This window comes from Musca vetustissima, unplaced genomic scaffold (genome assembly GCF_032173495.1).
Source record: "Musca vetustissima isolate MV318-11 ecotype Yass unplaced genomic scaffold, APGP_CSIRO_Mvet_v1 utg18376, whole genome shotgun sequence".
NCBI lineage: Eukaryota > Metazoa > Arthropoda > Insecta > Diptera > Muscidae > Musca > Musca vetustissima.
Window position 1 is genome coordinate 82,851 of NW_026878097.1, and position 15,165 is coordinate 98,015.

The 15,165-nt window shown below is 34.8% G+C and overlaps 1 protein-coding gene across 1 annotated transcript in view; it reads left to right on the forward strand.

Annotated features, from left to right (window-relative positions):
- The first annotated feature begins 500 nt into the window (after positions 1 to 500).
- LOC133322890 (uncharacterized) overlaps positions 501 to 15,165 on the forward strand; it is a 79,208-nt gene continuing 64,543 nt past the window's right edge. The window contains exon 1 of the mRNA XM_061531843.1: positions 501 to 569. Coding sequence (XP_061387827.1) covers positions 527 to 569 — 43 coding nt within the window. The 5' untranslated portion in view covers positions 501 to 526. The remainder of the gene's footprint in view (positions 570 to 15,165) is intronic.

A 15,165-nucleotide genomic window follows, 5' to 3' on the forward strand; every position in this document is an offset into this window, starting at 1 on the left:
GAGAAAAAGAAGAAGCACCAGATTAAGATTGAGGACTACTAAAAATTAAATAACACGCTTTAAGCAAATATAGAAACTAAAACCGTGGACTATGGCCGCATAAAGATTAAGTCATATAAAGATGATTTCAATACGGTTACAACTTTTAATTTCATTTCGGTGGAAAAAAATCTAAGATAAACAATTTCACTTTCAGTGAACGACTTTTTTTTAATTTTAAATAAAAAAAATAATCAAATTTTTGGCACGCATCTTTAAACCAGATATCACCAGAGAAACAACACACACCAAAAAATAAATAAAGATAGAAAAATAAAAAATACTAATAAATTTAAAAAACAAATTATTTGAGAGTGAAAAAAAACCAACAACAAACAAAAGTGTGTTTTTTGTTTGAAATTTCTTTCTTGTTTGAAAGAAAGAAAAGAAAAAAAGAAGCAGGGCAAAACGTTTAGCCACCGTACACCGCACAGGTTATCACCAAACAAAAAATACAACAAAAAATAAACGGCACACCACCGGCAATATGAATTTCATTGTGATCGGCATGCTAATAATGCAGGCTGCAAGTAAGTAAATTTTTTATGCATTTTTTTATTTTTTCGTATTATTATAAATCATTCATTTCATTATTTATAAAAATAACTTACAGTTACACAAAAAAAATTCTGTAAATATAGGGGAGACTGGGGCACCTTCGGCACTTTTTTTTTAGAGCTCTATATCTCAGTACTTGTTCAACATATATAACAACTTTATGGCTGATTATTGTCCTCTGACCCTTAATTATAAAAAATAGTACCAAAAAGATATAAAAAAATAGTATTAGTTAAAAAATTTTACAGTTTTGTAAAAAAAGTCAAATTCGCCGAATGTGCCCCAACCCGGGGTACCTTCGGCATTTGATGGGGCACATTCGGCACCATAGTCATAGCCGGGTAATTGTCATCGCTATCAGTCTGGTTGAAATTCTGATCCTCTAAAGGCTCTATTTGGTTTTAATACGCCACATAATGTTTGAATTTTAGGGCTTTATTTTCTAGCGGCGGACGTTTACATCTCAAGGTCGCACTCACCATCAGAAATAGAGGTTTTCTATCGCATTTTCGTCAATACAAGCACGTTTGATCTTATATATGCAATTTCGAGCCATATTAAAGGATTAATCTTAAAGACAAACTCAAAAACATTTTAAAGAAATATTATTGCACAATCGGTATATGGCCGAATGTGCCCCACTTTAAAATGCCGAATGTACCCCGAATGTACTTTTTATAGTTTTTTTCATTTTTTTCGATCAGATTTGTAAAAACATTATATTTTTAAAAAATTTTATAATAATACACATCGTAGTTAACCACTTTTTAACAATATTTTTTTTAAAAATTTTAAAAGGTTTATACACGAAATACTTACGAAATGAAATTGAAATATTACAGAAACACCTATAAAAATACAAAAACCCATGTATCTAAATAAGCTTATTAGCTAGAAATTTCAAACTTTGTGTCAGTTATTAATTTCGACATTCGATACCTATGTATCGAAACTAGTGATGTACGGTGAGAGCTTCATATCGAAAACGCGATTGCCGAAGGTGCCCCGATGCCGAAGGTGCCCCAGTCACCCCTATATATATTTATATATATATATCCAAGTTGGATGCCGAAAAACTATGTTAAAAAAAAAACAAAATAGGAGAACAATCAACATAGAGTGGGTTAACAAAACACTTAAGAAACAAGAGAGACTCTATGTGGAACTCGAACTTAATTTTTAAAAAATCGAATCAAATTTAATCAATTACCTTCTTTTTTAAACAATCCAAGTTGGACATCACTCTTTGGTGGAATTCGAAAATATTTTTATAACATAGGGGAGCAATCACAAAAAAGGCAAAGGTAAGGCGATGGAAGATTTAAAATGAGTTGAAGGGAGTCTTTAAAGGCGAACTGATTCAAGCCAGTGATTCTAGATAGCCTGGGGCTTCAGCTTGCCCATGAAGACTTCAGGGCTTCAGCTCGAAAGACCCTCGTTGGGCTGAAAGCTCGTCTATGAAAGACTCCCTTTCAGTCCAACGAGGGCTTCAGCTCGTCTATGAAAGACTCCCTTTCAGTCCAACGAGGGCTTCAGCTCGTCTATGAAAGACTCCCTTTCAGCCCAACGAGGGCTTCAGCTCGTCTATGAAAGACTCCCTTTCAGCCCAACGAGGGCTTCAGCTTGTCTATGAAAGACTCCCTTTCAGCCCAACGAGGGCTTCAGCTCGTCTATGAAAGATTCCCTTTCAGCCCAAGCAAGGGCTTCAGCTCGTCTATGAAAGACTCCCGTTCAGCCCAAGCAAGGGCTTCAGCTCGTCTATGAAAGACTCCCGTTCAGCCCAAGCAAGGGCTTCAGCTCGTCTATGAAAGACTCCCGTTCAGCCCAAGCAAGGGTTCAGCTCGTCTATGAAAGACTCCCGTTCAGCCCAAGCAAGGGCTTCAGCTCGTCTATGAAAGACTCCCGTTCAGCCCAAGCTAGGGCTTCAGCTCGTCTATGAAAGACTCCCGTTCAGCCCAAGCAAGGGCTTCAGCTCGTCTATGAAAGACTCCCGCCGTTAATCTCATCTAACAAGATTCTATCATTATAGAATTATTTTTGGTCTTGCAAATTTCTAAACTTACAATCATCAACGTTGAAAAATTGTACAAAGACCCTTTACATATTCCGTGCTTGGTTGAAATCATTTTCTCAAAAAGAGCACCCGAAAAACGGGATAATCGGACCACCCTTTGAAGTATCTCCCTCAAACCGATTGCCGAAATTGGTATAAAAACAAAAAAAAACTATTTGATCCTTATATTTTTAGCAAGGCTAAATTAAATGATGGTGATATATAAGATAAAAACTACTAACTACTGATTTTATCTGAATGATTATATAATAATAATTCCTTAATACATTGTCGATTACAACAACATCATCAAGTTTACAAAACAAAATATTACAACAAATTACTAATATTGTACAAGTTTGCCTTTGGCTACCTTTGTCGATTGTTGCATTACTAAAGAAAAAATATCCGCATTCGATATCAATGGAGTTTGTTGCTTAAGTCTTTTGTTTTTTTTTGAAGCCATGCTAATGGAATAAATAATGTAATAAATAAATAAAAAGTATGACATGCACATACAAACATATTTATGCAAGGCAAACATTTTCAATGATTTAACGATTTACATATTTGTTACTAATCAAGAAAAATATCTGATATTGACACAAGTTTCGGGGTAGCCCTTAGCTACTCATGGTTCGGTTTTGGCTCTAATGTCACATTTTCGTTGTCAATTCTTTCTTTATTTTCTCCATTGAGCCAATATACCGTGGCAAAAGCCCCACAAAAAATCCTAACTGATGTTAGATATTTTGAATTCCAACCTCATGTGGTGGAGGGTGTACGTTTTACTTGTTACTTTTATATAGCTGGAACATAAAGGAAAGCTGTTCCTCTGAGAAATAAATAAATAATTTTTAATCTTCACCACCTTTAATCGAAATATCCTGTTATATAATTTGAAATCATTAATACTATTTTGTGAAATTTATTTATTTATTTTTTTTTTTTCAAAACAATTAGCTTTCTATATAATCTACCGAACAATGAGAATATATCTTTCAGCAAAACTATGGCTAACAAAAATAAATAATTTTCTATAGTGTATTAAGTTCAGATAATGTCTAAACATTACAATTATAGATGATACAATACGCAATTGTTTGGAGACCACATCGGCTTAATCTGAATTTAACAACCATAATTGCAAAAAAAAGATCACCAAAAAACAAAAGCAACAATAACACTATCCATACAAAAACAACAACACAAAACGCACAATAAGAAGCTTTTTTTCGACACCACAATTTACCACCAGCACTGCCACCTCGAACCATTAGAAGATACTTCCCCAACAACCGGTAATAACTCAAACACCAAACATGTATGATGAAGTTGGGGGTCTATTGAGTAAACGTTTTGTTTACATACACACTCACACATATGCATACATACGGACATTATACATGCGAGCATTGTAAACATGTTATATTCTTCATTTACCCAATTTTGGTTAGACCAACAACAAAAAAAAAAACAACAACAACGTCATTCTCATTGATGTTATAGACAATTTACTTTGATTGTTGTTGTGGTTGTTGCTGTTGTTTTGGTTGTTCTTTTTGTTTACAATTGTCATGTTGTTAACAGAACTAGAATTGTTGATTGCTGTTGTTGTACAATTGGACAAATAACTGCTCAATTTTCCACTTAGAATTTTAAGAGGGAAAATTATCTGCAAGAGAACGGAAGAAATTAAGGCTAACAGAGGCATGACATTGAATGACAGTGATGTCACATCTACAATAGTTCGTGATTGAGTCGGAACATATGAAAATGTGTATTAGATGGCTCACATAGAGAATTAAGGAAATAAAATTGATTTAATTGTAATCGTTTAATAGTACGTTTACATTTAACCGGATTTCGTTAACCCAGTGGGTTTCAATTGTCAATTCCTTTGTATATATGTCAAATATATCCTCATAAAGTAGGTTAACTATGTAAAAAGTTCCAATGTAAATGACGTTTAAGTGTATTTTTTTTCTGGGTTGAAAACGAATGTGGGTCAAATATTTGTTATATTAGAAAACAAAAGACTTAAGCAGCAAACTTCATTTATATCCAATGCGGATATTTTGAATTAGTAATGAAGGATTTGGAGGAAGTCAAAGGCAGGCTTTTTGAATATCATATTGATTATATATATATATACAGGGTGAGATAAAAAATTGCAACCAACTTCAGACTGCTGTCATTTCTAAGCCATTCGTCCGACAGAAAAAAGTAATTCGTAATGCAATTCAAGCGTGATTTCTTTATATTTGGCTGGAAAGCCACAAGTGGCTATCGTTAGAGCACTTCACCATTTAAATGTGAATAAATCTTTTGTGTATCGTACTATCGCTCGTTACCGTGATACTGATAGCATAGCCCGACGTCAAGGAAGTGGACGGCAGAAAACAGTAACATCAGAAGAAATGATTCGAAAAATAAACAAGTGACTTGATCGAAACCCGCGAAAATATTCTGGAGGGTGTATTAAAGCCATGGGCACGCAAACATTTTGGCCGCAGACCTTGGACATTCCAACAGGACTCAGCACCATTGCACTCAGTATGCAACAGCCAAGAATGGTTACAAAATGAGGATCCTCGCTTCATGCACAGCGCACAATGGTCACCAAAATCTCCAGATACCAATCCGTTGGACTATTGTGACTGGAGAATTTGGGAATCGATCACCTCAAGCAAGCACTTCTCCGGAAATTGGCCAAAATACTGCAGAGCAACATTTCGGCAGCGTGTGACGGTTTCATTGGCCGTTTGAAGGCCATACTAAACTTATTCTTAATTCTCTCTCTTACTCTAAACTCATTTTAAAATTTTATGTTATTTTCGACATTTTTTGTTTTCATTTAATAAAATTAAAAAAAAAAATGTAAAAATTATGGTGTTTGACTTTTTTCCAGTTTTTTTTTTATCTCACCCGGTATAAACTACCTGCTCCTTTTAACCTATAAAAATAACTCTTCTAATGAAACTTTCTGATCTTCCGTACTCTTATAAAGACTTTCTATAAAGTCCTTAAACATAGGATTGGCTATAGAGGACTATCATCAACTTGGTTTTTTTACTTCGCTTCACTTCAAATCAGAGATAAACATTTTATTCAGATCGCCGATAAATTATCCTCGTCTGGGCAAACTTCCTTTTGAATTGTCTATAAGTAGCTTGTCGATGAAAAATTCCTACGGATCGATATAAAAGGCTCAGAGAATAAAATATATCTTGATAGACTATTTGCAATGCCGCTGGAAAGTCCGATCGATTTTAGTTATTTAGTTTGAAGCGAATAATTTTTTTTATTTGTACAAATTAGCCCTTAGTGTAGAAGGTGTCAGAAAAGTGGCTCTATGTTGGGGCTAGATCCAGGTTTGGTGAAAATATAACGATATAAATACGATAATCCATTCGCTTCAAAAGCATTTTTTTTTCAAAATTTTGACCTTTGTGGTGGAGGTGACAAAAGCAGTGGACCCAAAAGCTTTATCTTATGTCTTGATCCCATTTATATACAAATATAATTCCATAATAGTGTATAAATGTGTTTCTTTAAATCTAGTATAAAGTTTTTGGGGTGTGGTCCGAAAGGTCCATCTATGTTTTGGGAGGACTGTTAAGATATGCAGTCAGTGGTAAGTACATAGATTATTTCCTTTGAGAGCTATTGTACGCTCTGACCATTCAGACAGGCAGTTCCAAGTTCAAATTTTTTTAAAAAGGATTGGGCCCAAAGACACTTGGGGTCTTTAAACGATAATTTAATGAGGCACATGTTAGGTAGGTCGTGTAAAATTGTATATGACCACATATCAGACGTTGATTGGAAGAGAAAGATAGTTTCTTTAACAATTTTCAAACAAAGTTTTATTATTTTTTGAAAAAAAAAAATAAATAATAATAAAAATTAATTTAAACCAGTGAGCGGAGCAGTATAGTCGTACGGGGCCGACCATATGATACCCTACACAACTTCCACGAAAATCTAACTTTGTGTGGATCTACATTCTGAGCTTGGGCAATATTTTGCGATATTTGCACCCTAGAGGTCAAAAAATATTACTAATATTCAGTACAGCCCTTCTAATCACTTGTCCAGATTCCCTTTACCCTTTTGAGATCGACTCAAAAAACACAAAAAAAAAAGTTTTCGGCCCACTTCATCCCAAAATTATTATCTCATCATCGCCGAAAATTATAGGAGTTATCCTTGACTATAACTGGAACCTCATGGAGTCTATCAAAGCAATCAGCTCTATATTTCCGCCCTCCAGTGTGGTAATGGGTTAATAAATAATATCTGAATACGTAAGCACTATGTCGTTCAGGAGCTATATAATACAATTTTTTTAATTTTTCACACAAAAGTCAGGGTCCATTTGACCCGCTAAATATTGACCGTTCTTTATCAAAACAGACATGCTTATTCTTTGGCCCGACCCTGTTCTCCATGTAAAAATTCGCGATGTTCGGTCCATAATTGTGGCCTCTGGAGCGACCAGAAAAACCGACAAAAGTTAAGTATTTGGTCCATTTTATCCCCTAAATATTAAGCGATCTCCACCAAAAACAATAGGGGTCTTCATTGACCAGAACCCAACCTACATGCAAAATTTCGTGAAGATTGGTCCATAACTGTGGCCTGTATCGTGTTTACAAATTATAATGGACAGACGGACGAACGGACACACATGTCTAGATCGACTCAGCTAGTCGAGATATGACGATCGGTATACATAAAGATGGCTCTAGGACCAATATTTCGCTGCGTTACAAACTCTTGGGGCTGCACAAAGCTATAATACCCTGACAACATAGTTGTGTAGGGTATAAAAACCTTAGTATTTTATTTTATTTCATTTTATTAAGGAAATCATATTATTTCATATAATCGAGGATCATAAGGTTCAAGTTTTTTTTGGCAGACCTCTTATTAACCACTTGGTTTTTATCATTACAATCAAAAGTTTTATAATATTTATGGCCAATTGGATGCTGGCAATTTTAATGGCTAATAATAGATTTATGACAAAAAAAAAAAAAAAAAAAAAAAAAAAAAAAAAAAATATCCGTAAAAAATCTTCAAGCAAGTTTGTTGCTTAAGTCTTTTGTTTTAAAGCACAGCTAAATAAGAAGATGGTTATCTGTGGAGTTTTTTCCCAACAAATTTTGTCATCATTAAAAGGATTACATGTCTCATAGCGTGTTGATGGGATTTCCTAACATTTATTACAATATAATTAACATTTTTTTAATTTATAATAAATATAACATTTCGTATAGATAATAAAACAAAATTTTATTACAAATTAATGTTAATCATTGAAATAAAAGTTGCACGGCAAAAGAGTATCGGCATCTGATTTGTTTAGTTTGTTTTATGACGAAGTTAAATTTTTTTCACATTGACCTGGTTTTTTTGACTTTGTTGTTGTTGCTGTTTTTTTGTCTGCCAACCATATTCTGATTTTATTTTCTTCTTCTATGTGATTTTTTGTTGTTGTTTTTTTTTTTTTGCAAAATTTTGATTTTTGTGTGTTTCATTATTACTCAACGCATAGATTCATCAATGCCATTCTCATTAATGTTTGTCTTTTCTTATTGGCAATCGACAAACATGCCCGTCAACATCTTTTGGGGCATTACCATGATACAGATGTTAGGAGATCAACACGCAGTGTGTCAGACAAAAAAAAAAAAAATCTGAAATGGAAACAGAAGGTGAAAAATTTGTTAATTGAATTTTGAGATAGTTTTTTTTGTTTCTATTGTGCAGTTAATTTATGTTTTATATTATGCAGATCGAAGCAAAAAAAAATAACATAATAAATTTTAATAATATTTATGTTAATGTGATGAAGTGTGTACATTTTTCGATTATATTACTAAAATATGGAATATGGATTTTTTCCGACTCACGCCCTTGGCAATAAATTTTGTACCATACTTGGTTTTGTTTTGAATTCTATGATCTAAATAAATGGATATAAGCCTTGAATAAATTAACACATTTTGGTGTATCCGCCCATTTAATGTAATTGAATGCATTTAGTCATGGTGCAAAAAAATCGTATTATTTTTTATTAATTGCATTTTTTTTCTAAAAAATAATAAAACCTTATTTGAAAATGTTTAAAGAAACTCTCTTTTTAACCCAATCAATGTTTGACATGACTGATGAGGTCATATACAATTTGACATAAAAGGACCCCAAGTGTGTCTTTTGACCCAATCTTTTTATATCCTCACCACATTGTGGTACAGGATATTGGTGTCTTTGTGAATATGTTTGTAACAGGCAAAGAAACGAGATAGACACATGGTTCCAAAGGAATATCCTTTAGAATCTCTTTTGATTGCGATTTATGCCTGTCCGTCCATCTGTAGATGTTAAATTGTAAACAAAATGCAGGTCACATTTATGATCCGATTTCGAAAAAATTTGGCACAAGTCTCTTATTTGGCCCAAGGACGAACCCTATTGAAATTGAAAAAAAAAAATTAGTCAGATTTAGATATAGCTCCCGTATATAGATTCGTCCGATTTAAGGTAAATGGGGCACCAAAGTCCCTATATATTTTTTGACTTGCACGAAATTTGGCCTAGTGTACTGAATTAAGTCCAGAATGGCGTGTGCTGAGTTTCGTGAAAATCGGTTCAGATTTAGATATAGCTCCCATATATATTTACGTCCGAATTAACGTAAATGGTCTACCAAAGCCTCTATATATCTTTCGATTTGTACGATATTTGGCCTAGTGTACTGAATTAAGTCCAGAATGAGCTTTGACAAGGTTGAATTTAATGTGCTGAGTTTCGTGAAAATCGGTTCAGATTCAGATATAGTTCCCATATATACGTCCGATTTAACGTAAATGGTATATTAAAGCCCCTGTATATCTTTCGATTTGCACAAAATTTGGCATAGTGTACTGAATTAGGTCCAGAATGATGTGTGCTATATTTCGAAAAAAATCGAGTCAGATTTATATATAACTCCCATATATATTATCGTCCGATTTAACGTAAATGGTCTACCAAAGCCTCTATATATTTTTCGATTTGCACGAAATTTGGCATAGTGTACTGAATTAAGTCCAGAATGAGGTGTCCTGGGTTTCGTGAAAATCGGTTCAGATTCAGATATAGTTCCTATATAAATTTTCGTCCGATTTAAGGTAAATGGTGTACAAAAGTCCCTATATTTCATTCGATTTGCACGAAATTTTTAAATTAAGTCTAGAGCCATCGGTGTTACGTTTCGTGAAAATCGGTTCAGATTTACATATAGCTCCTACATATATTTCGTCAGATTTTAAGTAAACAGGGCCACTAAAGGCCCATAGCAAGGCCGATTGACACAACGTACTGAAATTAATATAAATTAATATCTGGCAAGTTTCCTTGAATCGGTTCAGATTTTTATATAGCATAGCTTTCGTATATAATTTTGACCTATTGAAGTTGATTGCACTCAAATAATCAATGGGTGCCTGCTTTTAAGCAGTGAAACATACCAAATAGCGTGTGTAAAGTTTGCTTTATATCTATTTACAAAATTTAGAATAGGTTGCAGAATGCCATGTGTAGGGATTGATGTTAGTCGGTTTACTTATATATAAAAACTGGATTAAGTCCTTAGATCAAATTTTTCGGTCCACTGCTTTTGAAACACCCTCCACAAAGGTCAAATTTTAGACAAAATTAAATTTTATTCGAAGTGAATGGACTACTCGATTTGATCCAAACTTTTTACATCGTAATATTTTCAGGAAACCTGAATTAAACCCCTCAATATAGAGTCACTTTTCCGACACCTTCTCCACAAAGAGCTAATTTGTAAAAATAATAACTACACCCTTTAAACTAAATAACTAAAATCGATCGGAACCTTCAATGGCATTGTAAATAGTTTGTCAGGAGATGTTTTTTCTCTGAGGATGAAGACTATACATATTTGATGGGTGTCTTTATAGATGATCTGAACGGAATTTTAATATACGGTAATTTTAGACAATTTGATGGTTATTTTACAGCGGACCTGAAAAAAATATGCGAATCTATCATTGATGAGCTGGATGGAGTCTTTCATCGACGAGCAGAGGGTAATATTTATAGATAGAGAAGCTTAGAGTACGTGGGTACCTACCTTACGGTCTTACCCCACGTCGCTTGTGGTCTTGCTGTAAACGCCAGTTAATACAAATCGTCAACCAACTCCATTAAACCAAAATTCAGATACCAGTCGATCACACGTATTTGAACGTGAAACTCATGCCTTTATATGGGTCAGGCGCCCCGTTGTAATGCAACTTCACATCGAACCAAAGCTCTTCCAGCGATTTGGGTATATACCATCTCCAGCACAATGCTCCCCAACTGCCAGGCTAGATCCGTAGATCTAGGGGCTCTGACACCCGTGACCACCAACACCTTACGACCAACAATTGCTCCACAAGCCTGCTAGTTCGGGAAATGGTCCCCACAGACTAACCTCTGCACGTTTTCGTAGCCGAAACTACTAACATTTGAACGAATATCTGCAGGCTCTCCACAGTGGAATAACCGTTAAAAGATGATGAAAAACAGATGCAAAAAACCCACACCCCTCGATGCCAATTTCCACACCGTCTTCCATCCCAACCCACCAAATCATTCCACAAGCATACAAAGTTTGGGAATGGTAACCCTACTAGTTTCAATTCATAATCCGGGACTAGTAAACCCAAAGGCACAGACAAACAACCAAACACCAAAATACCCGGCAATCTGAAAAAAATGTCTATTTCTGATATGAAGTGAATCGAAATAGGCGAACTAAAATATGTCATTTTACAGGAGCTGATGATAGTCTTCTATATATATACTGAGTCCTATGTTTAAGGTCGTTATGATGGCAATATTTATTGTGAGCTGAAACAATCTCTCAGTTGACGATCGGAAGATCAGATTTTATAAACGAGCCAAGAGAAGTATTTATAAAAGTACTGAAAAGCAGAGAGTTTCTTTAGATGAGCTGAACATCTGGAAATGTTTATAGACAATTTGAAACTCAGGTATTTTTTATACGTTAGATGAATAAAGTAGTTTGTATAGGCTGAGCTGAATCCAATATGGAGAGAGTCTTTATAGCCGATCTATTGCTAGTCTTTATGGAAGGAAGTCGTTGTAATGGAGGGAGATTTTATAGACGACTTGAAGCAGACAACTCTCTTCAAGAAGAACACCCTTCAAATCGTCTATAAAAGACTACCTTGAGGTAGTTCTCTACAATCGTCTAAATTTACTCCCTTTAGCACATCTATTAAAATTCCGTTCAGATCATCTAAAAAAATACTAAAACATTTCCCGCTGCTAGGTACAGTTTGCATCCGAATTGTCGCAATTTTGAATGACGGGTTCTTGGAAAGAAAAAATTATTTAATGTTCTGTCCAAGATTAGGTATTTGGTTAGACCTAAGAACATTTCCAAACGAAGTGGCTGTAAGATAGCAGCCACCGAAGTGCCTAAAATTTGGTCCGACCCTACCTAAAATTTTATAAGCAAAACTTTTGTAGAACATTCTAAGGATGAACAAATCACATCGTGTAATAATTAGAGTCCGTTTCAATAAGTTAATGATGAAAAGGACCTACAATGAATCGAGTTAGAAGGACGAAATGTTCTACAAACTAATTCCTCATTCGATATTACTGAAGACTTGTAACCTCAAAATATTCATACAATGGCTACAAATCAAATACAAATATTCAGCAATCTCTTCTCGATTTTTTTCTTCTGGGGTTTTAATATACTCATTAAGGTCTTTAATCCCCAATAACAAGTTTGCCTCAATGACTTAGCGCCCCATCCGATTATATCATACACAACATTAGGATTTCATGCGAAGTCGAACAATAAATATTGTCAATAATTCATCAAGTTATTCAAAATCATTTACTTCAGTTTTATTTTTCTTCGAAAAAGTTATTATTTATTTCAAGGTGCCGTGTGGCGTATGTGTAGTGACGTGATGCATACGCACCTATGTCCTGCAGTCAATATTATCAAATTCATCATTCGATTTTACTGAAGACTTGTAATCTCCAAAAAGTCATACAATGGTTACAAATAAAGATATTGGGAAATCTCTTGATGTATAATAGGGTCGGTAGCTAGTAAACAAATTATCACGCCATATTTATCCTTCTGGGGTTTTAATGTACTCATTAAGGTCTTTCATCCCCAATTGCAATTTTGCATCCGCCCAAAATCAAAACTTTATAATTGATGTTATCAGATGATCATATCTGAATCAAAATGAATTGTATTATTCGACGGGTTACAAATGCAATGTCAAATTGTATGCACCTCTGAGGGTGTAGGGTATACAATTTGGGAAAACCACAAGGTAATTAGCGTAAAAAACTTTTGGTCAATGAAAACTCTTTTTTTCTACGCTGTCCAAAAATTGCAGAGTACTTTTTGCAAGTCATAGCTCTTTTCCTTTCTGCTTTCCTGCGTCAATGTAAAATGCAATCATAAATTTATGATTGTTTTTTCTACAGTTTTTTTTTCATACTCCCAATGGAAGGTATGGCTCAATGGAGGCTAACGAAAGTGACGGTGAGATAATGTCTTCAGCAAGAAGAAGAAGAAGAAAAAAACAAACATTGGTTAAATAAACAATTAATGTTACTTTGTCGCTATTATTTACGGCAGTGTGGTTAGGCGTTAAATTTTTTCCGCGCTCTTCATGACCACAAAGCAATGGCGTGGAAACAAATTTTAAAATTAAGGGGATACATTTATTAAATAAATAAAAAATTATTTTAATTATAAAAATTGTTTTTTAAATTAAATAAATATAAAAAAAATATTTTTTTATATAAAAATTATTAAATTAAATAAATATAATAAAAAACCATACGATACCCTACACTACTAGAACGGAACTCTAACTTTATGCAGATGTTTATTCCGAGCCTGGGCAATATTTCGTAATATTTGCAGCCACTTGGCCGATTAGAGATCAACAGCACCTCTTTCCTACACTGACATATTTTCCGAATATTACTAATATTCAGTACAGCCGTCCTAATTACATGCCAAGATTCCTTTCATAGTGGGTTGTGTTGTGATGTTCGGCTTATAATTGTGGCCTAAAAATACGAATCGAAAAAATGATACCCATATTGCCTTAGTGGATTTTAAACATTTGTGAGAAAATACAAGGGTCCCAACGGAACTTTGGAGGTCCATATCTCCGGAAATACCGACTTCCACAAGAAAAAAATATACTGTTGTAATCAGGGCCCCAAGTTCTACATGTGGTAAAAACTTCAAAACCATTCGCGAGGGGGCCCTAAACTAGACTTTTGTTTTCGGTCCACTTCACACAAAAGTCAGGGTCTATTTGACCCGCTAAATATTGACCAATCTTTATCAAAACAAGCATGCTTATTATTCGGCCCGATCCCTTTCACCATGTAAAATTTTCCGATGTTTGGACTACAGGGTGAGATGAAAAATTGCAAACAACTTCAGACAGCTGTCATTTCTAAGACACTCGTCCGACTGATTTTAAAATTATTGCAGTGACAGCTCACCGCAACAGAAAAAAATAGACTCAAAAGAGCTAAAGAGTTGCTTCGCTTGGCCGAAAGTGGTGAACTGCCGAATTTGGTTTTCTCCGATGAAAAAACATTCGTTGTCCAGCAGTTTGTAAACAAACAAAATGATCGTTTTTACTTGCCAAAGAGGTCAGCTGAAAATGTGCACCTTCGGTTGGCCACCAGAACTCAAGCGCCGGCCATGATGATGGTGTGGGCCGCCATAACAGCCGATGGTCGCTCTCCGCTCGTATTAATCGACCGTGGCATCAGAATAAATGCCGAATATTATCGCGAAAATATTCTGGAGGGTTTATTAAAGCCTTGGGCACGCAAACATTTTGGCCGCAGACCTTGGACATTCCAACAGGACTCAGCACCATCGCACTCAACACTCGCCACCCAAGAATGGTTACAAAATGAGGTTTCTCGCTTCATTTCCAGCGCACAATGGCCACCAAAATCTTCTGATACCAATCCGTTGAGCTATTGCGTCTGTAGTATTTTGAAAAGCAAGGTTGGCACTAATAAATACCAAAGTGTCGATCACCTCAAGCAAGCGCTTCGCCGGGAATGGGCCAAAATACCGCAGAGCAACATTCGGGCAGGGCAAAATTCGGTTTAAAGGCCATAATTCATGCCAAAGGTGACCAATTCGAACAAGTGTAAACTTATTCTAAAATTTGATGCTATTTCCGAAGTTTTTTGCTTTCATTCAATAAAATTGTATAATTGTGGCCTCTAGTGCGATCAGAAAACCAGATAAAAATAAAGTTTTTGGTCCATTTCATCCCCTAAATATTAACGGATTTTTACCAAAAATAATACGGGTCTTCATTGGACAGAATCCATACTACATACGAAATTTCGAGACGATTTGTCCATAACTGTGGTCTGTATCGTGTTTACAAATTATAATG